This window comes from Scleropages formosus, chromosome 10 (genome assembly GCF_900964775.1).
Source record: "Scleropages formosus chromosome 10, fSclFor1.1, whole genome shotgun sequence".
In the NCBI taxonomy this organism is placed as follows: domain Eukaryota; kingdom Metazoa; phylum Chordata; class Actinopteri; order Osteoglossiformes; family Osteoglossidae; genus Scleropages; species Scleropages formosus.
Window position 1 is genome coordinate 23715605 of NC_041815.1, and position 15568 is coordinate 23731172.

A 15568-nucleotide genomic window follows, 5' to 3' on the forward strand; every position below is an offset into this window, starting at 1 on the left:
TGAGGCTTGGCCTTGATCACAACAGGTATGCAACTTTGAGCGCAACGGGACAAAGATATTGTCATTTGCGAATGTTTCAGCTTTGCCCGTTGCTTTGGACTGTGGCAAAGAAACATGATCAAAGTGCATTGGATGTTTTTTTTAAAAAAAAAGAAAAAAAACACTTGGCACTCCTCTGGATGGAAGGTAAGCCTTGTTGTTCATCAGGTGATGGGAGCTGCCTAGTCCAGATTGAATACTTACTGACCAAGAGGATTAGCCTAAAGTGACCTAGCAATTAAACCAACACTGCACCAAAAGAGTGGAATTAGGTTCAAGTTGTTAGAGAACCAAAACTAAAAGGGAACGTATTTTGTGTAACACACTGATACAAGGAACAGTCTAGAAAATGATTCCCTGTTGACTTTCACACAGTTTCAGCAACGTCAATTACAAAGCAAGACCTTTTGACACGTGAATTACTTCACAGAAGTCCACTATATTTATAGGCTACTCATTCCACATCTGTGGTTCTTCCACTAGTCTCATTCCTCTTAAATCTACTCATTAACATTCATACAACAAAGAAAGCATTGTTGACCATATTCCTCTGAAGAACTTCTAAATAATTTTTGGAGAGGTCTTAGGAGTGTCAGTTCACTTTGACTTTTAACATCCAGATTTTTTTAAAACAAGTATTTATGATGTCCGAAAAGTGTTTGCCAATGATGTATTTGATGGTAAGAGCCTAAGCAAAGAAGAGACAGAAATAATTAATTTTATTTGACTGTGGTGATGGAGTTTTAAAAGCAATGTGGGAAAAATGGGGTGTTTTGGCAGGTCTTACTTTGGCCTGCTGAAAGGAGGTCTCTTTGTGTTGTTTGCACCCTCATTTTTACTGTTTATGGACCATACCAAAAAGAATCCGATTCCAGCAAAGCAGATTTGCCCAGCAAACTGCAAGGAGGTTTGCTCTACTAATCTGGCTAATTCGGCCCCCTGTGCTCCTCAGCAAACAATACTTCGGACAACATGGAGGCGAAAACGAACGAGGCAGCCCTCTACTGGCCACGAGTTGAAACACAATACGTCTAACTATGCCAAATGAAAATGGTTTCTAATTCTTTTTTATTTGTTTTTAACATGAAATCCAGACGTCAGCAACTTTTGTTTGGAAAAAAAACAAAAAGAAAAAGTGTCTTCACGGACCGTCTGCCACCAAATTTTCCATATAACTGACTGTATTAAAGCGTACTTTGTATTTACTAGGTTTCCCAAAAGTTAATGAATGTATTAGTGCATTAAACTATCATTTGTAAGATGGTGCAGTAAGAAAACTGTGTCTGATATTACTTAAATGCTTGATTTGGCTTAAAAAGAAGTATAAAGGCTTTGGGATTATAACAATGGTAACCTCAAAAAAATGCTAGTTTTTCCAGAAAAATTTTTACCCAGTTCTTATTTATTCAGGCACATCAGGATATTTGCCATAATTTTTAAAATTTGTTACATTTATGTATTGAAATCTGGGAAAAAAATTTTGGAGACTGTTCCTGAAAACATATTTTGCTTGTGTTGGCAAACCAACACAAAGAAATACTAGTGTAACCCAATTGGGCCCTCTGGCCAAACCCTTAATTTTTCACAGTGAACATTTATTGGTTCTCATTCATACTGTGACATGAATCAGCAGCTGCTGCCAAAAGGGGAAGGTCAGGAAAATAACTAAATCTAAAATCTGGGAATTATATAAGGAAAGTGTGACAAAACTGACCTGCTTCCTACTCTCCAAACATCACAACAAAGAACCATTTGTGGGTAGAAAAAAAACAATCTATCATTTAGCAAAGTTACACCATCACTCAGGAAAGGTTTTAGGATTTGACTGCTTTTCAGCCTAGAATTGAAAGCCAACGCTGTTGTTTGTCCCTCAGCAAATCTCCAGCCTTATAGGTGTGGAAATCAGATGGGGGTAGCTGGTAGTGAAGTGATTAGAACTGCTGCCTTTGGATCCCAAGGTCGTAGGTTCAACTCCCACCTTCAGCTGTAGTATGCCTAAGCAAGGTACTTACCTAAACCACTTCAGTAAAATTACCCACCTGTATAAATGGGTAAATAATTGTAGGTATTTTAACATCATGAGTCACCCTAGGGAAAAGCATCAGGCCAGTTTGGTGCAACATGGAAGGATTATGTCTGATATTTGGAACTCTCTTGTAGAAACAAACAGTAAACCAAAGCAGATTCTTGTCATCTTACTGTTTCTGCCAATGTTCCATCCATCTATCATCATTTACTGCTTGTACAGTGCAGTTCAATGGTCCAGAACCTATCCCAGGTACACAGGGCACAAGGGAGTATGTACCCTGGACTAAAGTCAGTCTATTAGCGTGCGGTTGCAAAAAGTTGTTCACACATACACACATGCTATGGCAATTTAGAGCCACCAATCTACCTGAAGCAAGTGTCTTTGGACTGTGGGAGAAAACTTGAGCGCTCAGAGAAAAACAACACAAACATGAGGAAAACGCACAAACATGCTGAGTTGGATTCAAACCTATGTCCAAATACATAGCCCAAGAAGTGTGAAACATAAGTACTAACAGTTGTGTCACCAAGCTCCCTGGTAGTCAATAATACTACGGAGAAATACTGAGAAATCAATATCAGCCAACCTGCAAAGCCGGGCTGATGAGTGCTGCTTTTCACAACCGTGAGACTGCAGTATGTCTCTCCAAAACACCATGAGCTGCAATGTTGTATAGCTACCAACCCTCCCAGCTTTGTAACAAAAAACAATAACTGCCTGGTAATGGGTGTTTTATGAGACAAACAGAATTGGATCACGCATTCAGAACTATTTACATGCACCAAGTTTGATCTACCTATGTTCTGAGCTGGCAAAGGCCTAGACTGTACCAGAGATTTTGTCACTCAGAAGCTTTGCTTTGATCAGAGGCTATTTCATTGCATGCACGCACGCACACACACACACACACACACTGAAACCACTTGTCCCAAGCAGGGTCACAGCAAGCCGGAGCCTAACCCGGCAACACAGGGTGCGGGGCTGAAGGAGGAGGGGACACACCCAGGACGGGATGCCAGTCCATTGCAAGGCACCCCAAGGGGGAATCAAATTGCTATTTCATTGCACTATTATTATTATGTTGTTCAGTCCAAGTTTTGCCCCAAAGAAACTTTATATTTTCAACCCATTCAATATAGGCCTACTAGTACTTCAGCTATTGAAGGTATGTGTCTTTCTTAAGTACACAGGCGACAGGGGAGAGGAGGACTTGAATTGACAGCCCTCACGTTACAAATCCCATCTTTTTAACTGCTACTCAGTGTTGCTATATTATGCCACACTAATTTGATATCGGATATATTTCTGGTTAGAGTAAGTCTTGTATATTCCTGCTTTATAGACACGTTTATTATCATCGCCATTTTTTATTTTCAAACAACAAGTTCTGCAATCTTCTTGAGACTGAAGAACATATCCTCACGTTAACCCGATGCTTCCGAAACACTTAGGAAAATGTGAATTGTAGATACTGGTACTGAAAAACCTAACATTTAACTGTAATCAATTCTTGGTGCTATCAGTATGAGCATTTGCTCCTTATGGAAATTGATAACACGGTTCATAACTCTCTCTCTCCTTCTCGCGCTCACACACACACACGAACGAACACGGGGAATCGTCACATCCGTCCCAGGCGTTCAGGAAGTCGTCTGTCCGAAATAAAGACTTTATCTGAAAGTTTCTCCTCCTCCACAGCACTTTCAGCCGGGCTGCCCGAGTTCCTGTGCTTGTGTTTTCGGAGCAAATGTGCACTTTTTTCTCCTGCTTTTTGTTCCCATGATGGTTAAGGGAAACAGTCGCAGAGGTACCATCATCATCCCTGGAGACAGGGGTGGACTTGTTGTTCGTCCGAGAATCTAACGGACCAGCACCTTTTTCTTGACTGTTACCTGCCTTGCTGGCCATGGCAATGGGCGGGTGTCGGATCGCCCTGCTCTTCTGCTGCGTCTCTCTGGCCGCTCGCGTGGGCACTTTGGCCGCTTTCTACGCCATTCCTCTGAAGATGTTCAGCGGACACTTCAACTCGTCCGCGGCGCTGGACCTCAGCTCCCTGTCGAAAGTGGAGCCCACGGCGGACGGACTCTCTCTGGCCTCCGACTCCGCGGGGAAGGTGAACTTTCTGGACATGGTGGACAACCTCGAGGGCGACTCTGGAAAGGGGTATTACATTGAGATGTTCATAGGCACTCCAGCTCAGACGGTAAGAGCAACTGCGGACAGGAGAGAGCCCACTAACTTTGAGCCCGTCTGAGGCAGAGCGCTTCGTTAGTTTCTTAATTTCTCCTCAAGTATCAATTTGCTCGCAGTTCTCTGTGAAGAAGGAGGTTTTTTTTTTTACGTGTCACTCTCTGGACACACAGCTGTAACTGTGTGTTTATAATAAATGTCGTCTCGCACAGTTAAGCCGAAAACCCAGACAGAAATGTCTTGGAGAAAGTTATGACTGCTGTGTGTGGACCTCCTAAGTTTGTGTTTCTTTTCATTATTTGTTTACATTTTTTTTGTTCATTCGGTTTGCCTCTTCAGGAAATCTTGTCAGAATTGGTGGTTTCTGAGGAGTTATTTTAACATCTTTTACTTTACCATTAAAAGTAAGATCGCTGGGAGTATGGCCGCGCGACTGAACGCGGGCTGAGCGCGAGCCGATCCCGCCGGGCTCTCGGCGCGCCCCACGCGCTCTTTCACGCGCGCTCACATGATGCGCTGCCACCCTGTGCTGGAGGCACTGCTACTGCGGGGCAGGCAGCTGACACGGCTTAACGCAACACACACAAATATTTGAGGAGGGGGGAAAAAAAAAAAAAAAAAAAACACGTGATAGGGCTCTTTGAGAAGGCAGTTCGCTTACGGTCCCCATTCCCGTGGCTTGGATAGGTAAGCTTGTTTCAGGGTGTTTCATGGCGCCCTACGCAGCAGGTTCCCTCCGAGCTCCACACCAAAAGGAAGAATCTCATGGAGATACAAGAAACGGGTTTCGCTTGTGACAGAATCCTGAGCAGCAGGGCCACTGGCCTTGACCAACTCCATACACTTGTGCCAGTTTAAGGGCACAAGTATCTTACTCCTGTTTATATTCCAAATCCGTGGAGTTCTCCACCTTGGTGTCTTCTGCTGGATCTCCACCTTTCCCACAGGTACTGAGGCGTTCATAGGTTTCCTTAAAGGAACAGAAGCTGTCCTACATTTACGTTTATTCATTTAGCTGATGCTTTTCTCCAAAGCGACTTAGTTATTTACCCATTTATACAGGTGGGTAATTTTACTGGAGCAATTTTGGGGTAAATACCTTGCTCAAGGGTACTACAGCCAGAGGTGAGGCTCAAACCTGCAACCTTTGGGTCCAAAAGGCAGTAACGTTAACCACTGCACTACCAGCTGGCCTGTAACAGGTTTACAGTAAAATCTCACACTTAATGTATAATAGTATTCAACCTTAGACAATTTCATCCACAAACATTTGGGATTTGGATTCATTTATGCAGCTGGGTATTTTTTCACTACAGCGGTTCAGGGCAGGTACGTTGCTCAGGCGTATTGCTGCAGGACCTCACAGGAAGTCCAAAACGGAAAGCCTTTCAGTTCTTAGTGTTTGCTCAACTGGTGGAGTGAACTCCTTCAGAACTGCTGAACCCCTTCCACCATTCAATAAGTCTCGAAACCCATCTTTCGGACCCATTGCAATCCCCTGCTGGAATGTGTGTGTTATAACAAGGCCGGTATTAAGATGTGCTTCAATTATTGTGTGTGTGTGTGTGTATCTGAGCCCTCTGTCTGTTATAGGATGCCCTTTTTTTTACTCTGAGTTGTATGTCGCTCTGGAGAAAGGCATCTGCCAAATGCATAAATGTAATGCAAGTGTTGGACTTGAACCAACAACTTTCAGATTACAAATCCATGTAATAAATCCATGTGCTATGAATTGCTATGAAATGCCTTGTTTTCCATAGCTGTGTAGGGATGTCGTGTTGCTGCTCTCTAGATGTTGTTACATCTGGAAACGTATGAGTTGTGCAAAACTCTTTTCGTACTTCAGTTTATGTCCACCAGGTTGTTAGCAGTATTCATTTTTAGGCATAAAAGTTGGAAGTTCTTGTCGGATTGCTTCCTGTTTATGTTTTTTTTTTAATTTTTTTTGGTAACTATTTCCTGTTTATATGTTCTTGAATCAAAAAGGCCAGAAGCCCTGCCCTTGCCTCTTTTCGATGGTCAGCCAGTAGTGTCAGAGATGAGAAACTTCTGCAGGTTGCCATTCCACAGCAGATTTGCCACTAGATCTCAATGGGAAATTACTGCCTTCCAGTATTTTAACCCTCTTGCACTACATCCCCATTTAATCGGGGTTATTCTCAAGTCACTAAACAGGGTTTCTTTTCATTGAAATCTCCAGTGGGGTGTGGTAAACCTGCCAGTGTCGCTTGCTGCCAGCACAACAGTCTTCCCTGGCCTCACGCATTGCCAACTGTGGGGGAGGGTAGAACAAGCCAGACGGCACAGAGACCACTTTCCCAGCTATGATGTAATTGCGAGACTGCATATTAAAGAAGCAGGTATTCCAATGACCTGCTAATTGCCACATCTGTTAACCTGCTGAAGAGGCTGAGGTGTCACTGGAGCACCTCACATCTGCTAATTGGTACAAACAGGTAGCAGATGCATTCTCCGTGACTGAGTGGCTGCCAATTAGCAGTAGTGCCTCAGCAAGGGAGCGGCTGAGCAGAGCGAGTCCCCACTCCCCTCCCAGACTCTGCTGGTGGCTCCGTCAGAGTGCCGCGGCGAGGCAAGGGGAGTGGGGTGCTCAGTGGCAGCAATGCCTTCCGACACAGTCCAGGTTCCTGTTGTGTGGCTGCCAGCCATTGGGAGCCCCTGCTACTGTAGATGATGTAGTTGGCATGGCATCTGGGATGTGGTACTGGCCCTTGTTCAGATGGCATGTCTGTGGGGGGACAGGACACATGCCAGTAGGATGATGTTTAATTGATACCATAAAGAATGAAGCCTCTGCTGCTCTTCGTGCACTGATGGTTCTGGTTCTGATAGTTTTTTCTGTAAATGTTTCACATGAACATATCTTGTTGAACCACAACTGAAGATGGATCATGCCAATTCTGGTTCCAGAAGGTCAGGTTTCATTTTCTGCATTTATTCAGTGGAATTTATAATGGTGTTTTCTGTGAACTTGACATCATCACTAAGGAATAATACCAGCTGCTCATGTGGACATTTGTGCACCACACTTCAGAGGTTTGCAGGAAGTTCGAATTGAAAAAAATATTTGGTCACCACTGTGGCACAGTGGGTAGTGCTGGTGCATCACAGCTCCTTGGCTGTGGGTATGAATCTGGCACAGTCTGTTTGGAGCTTTCACATTCTCCCTGTGGGTTTCTTCTGAGTTTTCAGTTTCCTCCTAGAGTCCAAAAGCAAGCATTTTAGGTGGAAATGACTAAAAATTCCCCTTTCTGTGTGTGTGTGTGTGTGTGTGTGTGTGTGTGTGTGTGTGTGTGTGTGGGGCTGCCCTCTGATGGACTACTGTCTTGCCTACTGTATACCTGACCTCATGTTCTGTGTTTCCACTGTGGCTATTGATATGCATGATTTAAGTATGTTTAAAAAGCCTATAATTAATTAGTTGCTTGATTGATTAACTGATGGCCACAGGTTCATGGAGACAGAAGGCTTACTGTTCCATACAACAGTGCAGTACTGTTGGGTAGTGGTATTTGTGGAACCACAGAAGAGATCAACATGAGCACGACCACACAGTAATGGCTGTAGTGATGTGATCCTACCCTTTTCATCTTTTATTTATTTATTTTTTTTTTTTTTTTCTTTTTTAGCTCAACATCCTGGTGGACACAGGGAGCAGTAACTTTGCAGTGGCTGCTGCCCCCCACCCCTATGTGACACACTACTTTGACAGAGTTCTGTAAGTGTTCATCCTGCTGCTCATTCATACTGAACTTTTGGTTGTTTCCTCATTATCTGGTAAGTCCGGTAACATGGGGATATGCATTATGCATTCTGCTGTTGTCTTCCAATTTGAATTGTTTACATTATGATTTCAAATGTTAACAGAAAAAAGACAGTTGCCTCAAAAGACATTAATAGAATATAGTAATATTAATAAAATACTACTGCTAACCAGCACAATGATTATGGTTTGTTAAACAGCAAAATATGCAATAAGTTTCAGCGTGGTGCTCTTCAGAGTATTTTTTCAAGATGGTTTTATTTCTTAATTTTAGTTAGAATGGAGAGATTTAGCTAAAATAATGAGATTATTGTAGATTAATAATGGTAACATTGTCACAGTATAGATTAAATAACATGTGCAACAAAGTACAGAAAGTAAACCACAGTATAGATGTGATTTGAACAGATGTACTTATTATGATAATAAATCTGTTGGACCTGTTGTAAGATTACTGTTGTAAGATTTGAACCCATATTCTGATTCCAATTTTAGGTCTGTTGATTGTGTTCTGATAATTTTGGTATCTTGTATGTCATTAATGCTATAATAATTTTTTAAGAAATGCCATGTTGTCACACTTTTCCATGGTCTGGCATCCCTGCCTTTTGCTGCTCTTTTATAATTCTGCATTTTAACTTTGAGGAGCTCTGTGAACAGAGTACAATGTGTTTTACTGCACACCACCTGTGGGTTTCTGAACTGGAATTTGTGTGTGTGTTCTGTTTTCAGCTCCAGTACCTACAGATCAACTGATACTAGGGTGGCTGTGAAATACATCCAGGGCTACTGGGAGGGAGAGCTGGGAATTGACCGGGTCTCCATCCCCAAAGGTCCGAATGGCACTGTCTCTGTCAACATTGCTGCCATTCTCAGCTCTGATACCTTCTTTTTTCCTGGCACCAACTGGCAAGGTATTCTGGGACTGGCATACCCCGTGCTGGCACAGGTAATGGAAATAGGTTGTTCCTCTTGGGAATTTGCCAGGATGCAGTGCAGCCAGACTTGCTGTTTGTTTTGCTAGCTCATGGTTCCAGAATGATCTTTAAAGCATTACTGCTTTTCAAAGTTTGTTCTGAATGTTATCACTGGTAAACAGATTCGAAATATTTACTCATGCAAGTTAAAAACAGCTAGTGCTGGAACCAAGGAATTTTCTTATGTACAGTATTTAGCTTTAATTTTCAAGACTGAAATATTGTGTTCATCGTGTGAAAGAAGCGCTGTACCAGTACTCTGGTGGTGATCAGCCCTTGGTAAACATGAAAACTTCACATGTAATATTTACTCTAGATGATGCAGGCTTTACAATTCACTGTGCAGTCATAAAAATTCTACCAAGACTAACTCTTCCTTTCCTGGTGCATTCAGAGGTGTTGATATGTCTTGAGAAATATTAAAACGAACATTGCATTGTTGTCACTGGTGTACCACACCAACCCCTACTTTACACTGGGACATTTGCCCTCAGATTGAGCAAATGAGGCTATAGATTATTATTGCCATTTTTGAGTTTTTCCAAAGTCTACAGTTATGGGCCCAATGGGTAGTGTGTTATGAAGGAGAATGGTCCTGTTAACATGAGGCTCATGCTCTCTTGTGTCCCAGCCCGACAGCTCAGTGGAGCCCTTCTTCGATTCATTGGTGAGGCAGACAGGAATTCCAGATGTGTTCTCCCTCCAGATGTGTGGAGCTGGAATCTCTGCCAGTGAGAGCAGTGATCCTGCTGCAGGAAGTCTAGTAAGTAGTCAGGAATTGGGCTGGCCCTTAATACACACACACACACACACACACACACACACACACACACACAGTCTGAAACCACTTATCCCAAGCGGGATTGCGGCGAACTGGAGCCTAACGGCATAAGGCTGGAGGGGGAGGGGACACACCCAGGACGGGATGCCAGTCCGTCACAAGGCACCCCAAACAGGACTCAAATCCCAGACCCGCCAGAGAACGGACACAAGCCAAAGCTGTTACGCCCCCCGCCCTTAATAATAATATCAGAAAAATAGCAATAGTCTTAAAAATCCTTAACAATGGGAATTGTCATAAGTTGAAGAAGCAATTATCCATTAGTTTCACTGATACAATTTTTCTTATGCTTTCCTGTACCTCTAAATTAACACCCGTTTATGCTAAAATATCACCAAATCCTATTTAAATGGACAGTTATTTCAGTAGTCATTAGTTACTGTAACATAAAAAGGCACTTTCACTTATTCCATAATTCTGTGTCTGTCGAACTGTGCTGTCAGCTCTTTTGTAGGTATTACATGTACTTGATGACCTACAAATTTTCACCAAAAAAACTTGCATATACTTCATATTTGTGTTTGCCCTTTAATGCAAAAAAACAAAACAGAATCATAAAGGCAAAATGAATCAATAAAAACACTGCAAATCAGCAAGTTGATGCCATGTCTCACAGCACCTGGGTTGTGTGATTCAATGTGGGTTCAGTCCCTGCTCAGTCTGTGTGGAATTAACACATTCTCCCTGCGTTTATCTGGGTTTCCTCTCACATTCCAAAGCCATGTGTTTCAGGTGAATTGCCCATTTTGTCTGTCTGTGTGTGTGCGTGCACTTGCGTGTGCACGTTACATTGCTCTGCTGTATAAATGGATGACTGATTTGTAGGAATTTAGTGACATGTATCTAATATTGTCATCTTGGATAAAGGGGTCAGCTAAATACTAGCGAAAAATCGATGTACATCACCTTAGAGGAAAGCTTCTGCTAAATGAATAAATGTAAATGTTTTGCACTGCTTAGATTTTGGGAGGTGCGTAAAATCTAAATTTGGTTCTCATAAATATGAAGCGAGGTATTAAGTGAAACTATGTAAAGTTGACATATGACCCAAATGGGAGTATCGTGGTGTATGAAAATAGCAGTTGGGTAAATTAAGATAGTTTTTAAATTTTTGGTTTTGTCCACAGGATCTTGCACATTTAGCTTCGTGATTTATCGTAGCAGTTTAGGCTAAGCACCCTGTGTAAGCGTTCAACTGCAGAACCTCTCCTGGGGTTTGAACTGACTAGCTTCAGGTTTTAAGCTTATGTCCTTAAACATTGACCATAGACAAGTGCTGGAATAAGCTTTGGATCGGTTATCAATATTTTAACTGTACATATTAAAAGCACTGAATTTGTACTTTTTTAAGATCATCGGAGGAATCGAACCCACTCTGTACAAGGGGTCAGTGTGGTACACCCCAATTAAAGAAGAGTGGTACTACCAAGTGGAAATTTTGAAGCTGGAGGTCGGCGACCAAAATTTAATTCTGGACTGTAAAGAGGTATGACATCACTTTTTTAAAGTTTTTCATTCAGACTAAAGATCACATGCTTTTATGGGACAAACTGCCATTGTATGTTTTGATCATCAAGCAAAGTTCATTAAGTTTTTAGAGTTGGTTTTTCACGTCGAGGATGAAAATGGGGGGGAGTAATTCCCAAAAACTTTGAAACCCCATTAAAAATACAATTCCTTTAAAACATACGCAAATGTTGAGTTTCACGAGGATGAATAATGAACAGGAAAACAGGAGCCAAGAAGGGAACTTTAAACACAAATATATTTGCAGGTCTGTTGATGACAAAAGGACTTCCATTAAAGGCTTTTGTTTGAGGCTTTGACTAAAAGTGCTACAGAATGGCAAAAGCACATTTCTCTTCTATATTTTGTTTCCCCATCTCTGTCCTGTTCTCCTCCAGTACAACAGAGACAAAGCCATTGTTGACAGCGGAACCACCTTTTTGCGACTCCCCGAGAATGTGTTCAACGCCGTCGTCGATGGCATCATACAAACATCACTGGTATCAAAGTGTTCCTTTCCTCCTCCCACCGCTCTCAGCCCTGTCTGTGCTGGAACCTGTTTCTGCATCTGGGGAGGGTCTTCTGTCGAGATGAATTCAAGGCCTGTCATGTAGCAGATGTTTGCTTTTAAAACCTTTCGCTGAAGTTTAACATGGAATGTAATAGGCACTATGCATTTAATCGTTCAGCTGGCAACCTAGAATGTGTTTACCAAAGGTGGTTTCCCTTGGTCCTCCCTGGAAGGTACTGCCTGGTGACTTGTCACCTACATAGTGCTGGCAGGAAGCTCTGAGACGTCTCCAAACTTACTGATTGTACCATGTATATACTGGTTTTTCCACAGATACAGTTCTCTGCGGACTTTTGGACCGGGACCAAGCTGGCCTGCTGGTTGAAAGGCCAGAATCCTTTGCGGCTCTTCCCCAAACTCTCAATCTACCTGAGAGCACTGAATGCCAGCCAGTCCTTCCGGATTACCATCTTCCCACAGGTAAGTGGTACCATTATGATTAACTGTTCACATATGCAGATGGGGTAATCCTGGTATGTCATCAGTAACTTGTTCAGATGCGCATTTGTATCGCTATTGCCAGAAATAATGTTTGTTGATGCCCGCTAGAGGGCAGCCTTGGGTTATTTAGCAATGCCACAGCAGTGTTTTTCTTAGGGCTGAGTAACAGTGCTTTGTACCTTAACGGTACTAATAGCAACCTGATGATCACACCCGTCTCTTTGTGTGTTTTGGTTGAAGCTGTACATCCAGCTTATTTCAGAGATTGATGATGACTTTGAATGCTTCCGCTTTGGAATTTCCTCATCTGCAAATGGCCTGGTAATCGGAGCCACTGTCATGGAGGGCTTCTATGTAGTCTTTGACCGGGTCCGGAAGAGGGTGGGCTTTGCAGTGAGCACATGTGCAGGTGAGACTTGCAGTAAATAGAAAGTTGGGTAACACCAAGGTCCCTGAAAGCTACATCTGTGTAACTGAAATTTGTGTGCAAGTCATCTCACTTCTTGAATCCTTGCAGCATTCAGCAAGGGTTTCTGGACACTTTCCTCCATCTCATAATAGCTACATACATTTGCATCACAGTGCTTATACCAATCATGCTGTATTCTGACAGGATTCTCAATTCTAGGCTTCTACTTGAATAGTTTGTGTTGGCAAAAACAGTGGTATTGGACCAACTGCAGCAATAATTGTGTTCTGTATCTAAAGCTCTTTGTCTGTTGTGAAATGCAGTTTTATTTATTCCAATTGACATTGCTTGGGAGATGAGCATCTGCTAAAATCACACAATGTTTTAGGAACTATTAAACTCAGTATAGAAGAGATCAGTTTTTTTTTTTTTTATAACATTCCATACTTTACATAGCTGGTCTTCACTTATGCTAATGTTCACTGAATAGCCAGTGGGGGGTGTTTAGGTTCACTTTCCGTCTCTCTCTCTCTTTCTGCTGTGCTTTCCCAGAGAGCAGTGGGGTGGCACTGTCGGAGATCGCAGGCCCGTTTGCTGCAGCTGACGTGTCCTCGAACTGCCTGGGGGACTCGGTGTTATATGAGCCCATATTGTGGGCAGTCTCTTATGCGTTGATGGGTGTTTGCGCCCTGGCCCTCCTCATCCTGCTCCTCCTCATGGCATTCCCCTGCCATTGCCGCCGTGGCGACAGGACTGGTGAGATCACTGATGAGTCCTCGCTGGTCCGCAACCGCATCAAGTGAAGCATGAGGGGAGGCCAGACAAATGCAGTTGCCAAGGGGGAAACCATCACAGACAACCTGGGTATCTTTTCTACAGTATTGGATTCCGCTCATTCCTTCATTTCTGTATTTAGACCATTTTCTGATTTTTGATAAGTCAGTTTAAGGTAAATTATGCACTAAAAGAAGCATGCACCTGTTGCACAGGTTTGGAGGTGACCCAGATCTTTTATGTTCTTAGTTGTCTTTTCATATAGAAGGATGACCATAAAATTGGCTGTTCCGCATCGGGTTGCCTCATTTCTCGTCTTCCTCAGCAGTGAGCTTATGAGGATTTTGAGATAGAAATGCAAAATATGCTGCAAGTGCCATACAAGGTATGACTGTATGAGGGTGTGAATGACTGGTCATTTCTGGTATGTTTCACCTGATCACATTAGTGACCTCACCATAGGTTCAGCCCAGTCTCACAGTGCCCTGGGCATTTGTCAGCCTGCCAGCGTAAACAAGAGATACGTGCTCAAGAGGAGGAGATGCAGTTGTTGTAGCTTGAGGAATTCCATGGAGGAGGATTTTTCTGACCTACAACTGTGTTCACTTTGGACTTGGGACTGACAGACCCAGTGAAAGCAAGAGCCAAAACACTTGCTGTAGAAATATTGACATATTGGAAGTGACTGACATTTAGTAGAAAACATGAATAGTCTTTTTCACAGGCAGAATTTGACAAGGCTGTTTTGATGCACTTTTTTTGTTCATTGGAGCTCTGGACTTAATTTTTTTGACAATAGGAAATATACTTTACATTTCAGTGCCTGAAGTACAATTGCCAAAAAACAAATCATGTACCCACATTGTGTGGGGCTTTGTAAAAATTAATTTCACATGTAACAAAGCAGAAATGTTTCAGTGGAATATACGGTAATAGTTTTCAATGCTAAGCTGACTCAATGATTGTATATTACCAAGGAGGAAGTCTTGACTGCAAGCCCTCTTTTAAAGTATATGAAAACCTTATACTTATTACAAGTACAAATATAAAAGACCATATGACATAGTGTGTTTTCAAAAAAGTTATAGCTCAAAATGTCCCCACTTCAGATTTTTCTCCTTACTGTAACTTTTGCAGAAGTAAATGCAAACTCTTACTTATTAAGATTGAGGGCTTGGTTGTAGTTGACTATGCAAACAACTAAAGTAAACTTATTTGTAATGTTGCATACATATTCATAATTTAAATGCTGGTTTTAAAAATCATATTTAAAGTGAACTGTTTAATTGGTAACGTGTTCCTACAAACAGTGGTTTCAGTTTACAGTTTAAGTACTTTGTGTGTGGAATAAAGTGCTGAAACATGAAAATAAAGTATGCCTTTTTCCATAAAGAATGTGTACATACATTAGTAGCAAGTGGTTGTGTTCCATTAAATAAAGGAATATTATATACCTATAGTTTTTTTTTTCTGCTGACTCACTGAAAATTAGTGGGTAGGTATGTTCCTCCACACCCTACATCTCCAGTGACGGCCGACAAAAGAGACAGCAAAACATGAGCCATTTTCACAATATAGAAAGAGGTGTGACGCTCGTAATGGTTACCATCCTGTTCTTCCTGGCTGGCAGCTTGAATGTCTACAGTGGAATTTTGCAATTCAATAAGTTTATAGAATTACAAGACATTTTTCAGCAACATTTGGTTAGTTTATCCAGAAACTTAATTACATTTTAAAATATTTCAAGTTCAGACATCCTACATATATCCAGTTTTATGTACTAGGATAGGCAATGTAGTATTACACATGGGCCCCAGAGCAGTCCTATTTCAATTATATCCTAATGTCAATTGGCAAAAGTACACAAACATTTCAGCAAGAATCCTTCAAGCTTTTTCATGGAAGACAAGAATTGATGGTTGATCTTAAATTGTGCCTTTTAGTTAAAAAAAAAAAAAAAAAAAAAACCCAATATACAGATAATGAACAGTATCATACCATACTTGCTGG

The 15568-nt window shown here is 41.9% G+C and overlaps 1 protein-coding gene across 1 annotated transcript; it reads left to right on the forward strand.

Annotated features, from left to right (window-relative positions):
* The first annotated feature begins 3717 nt into the window (after window positions 1–3717).
* Window positions 3718–15346, forward strand: bace2 (beta-secretase 2). The gene is made up of 9 exons (XM_018748346.2): window positions 3718–4271; window positions 7906–7994; window positions 8772–8988; window positions 9648–9779; window positions 11209–11343; window positions 11762–11863; window positions 12208–12354; window positions 12616–12784; window positions 13337–15346. Exons 1-9 carry the CDS (start codon window positions 3975–3977, stop codon window positions 13585–13587), a joined length of 1539 nt encoding a protein of 512 aa, XP_018603862.1. The 5' UTR covers window positions 3718–3974; the 3' UTR covers window positions 13588–15346.
* The last annotated feature ends 222 nt before the right edge of the window (window positions 15347–15568 follow it).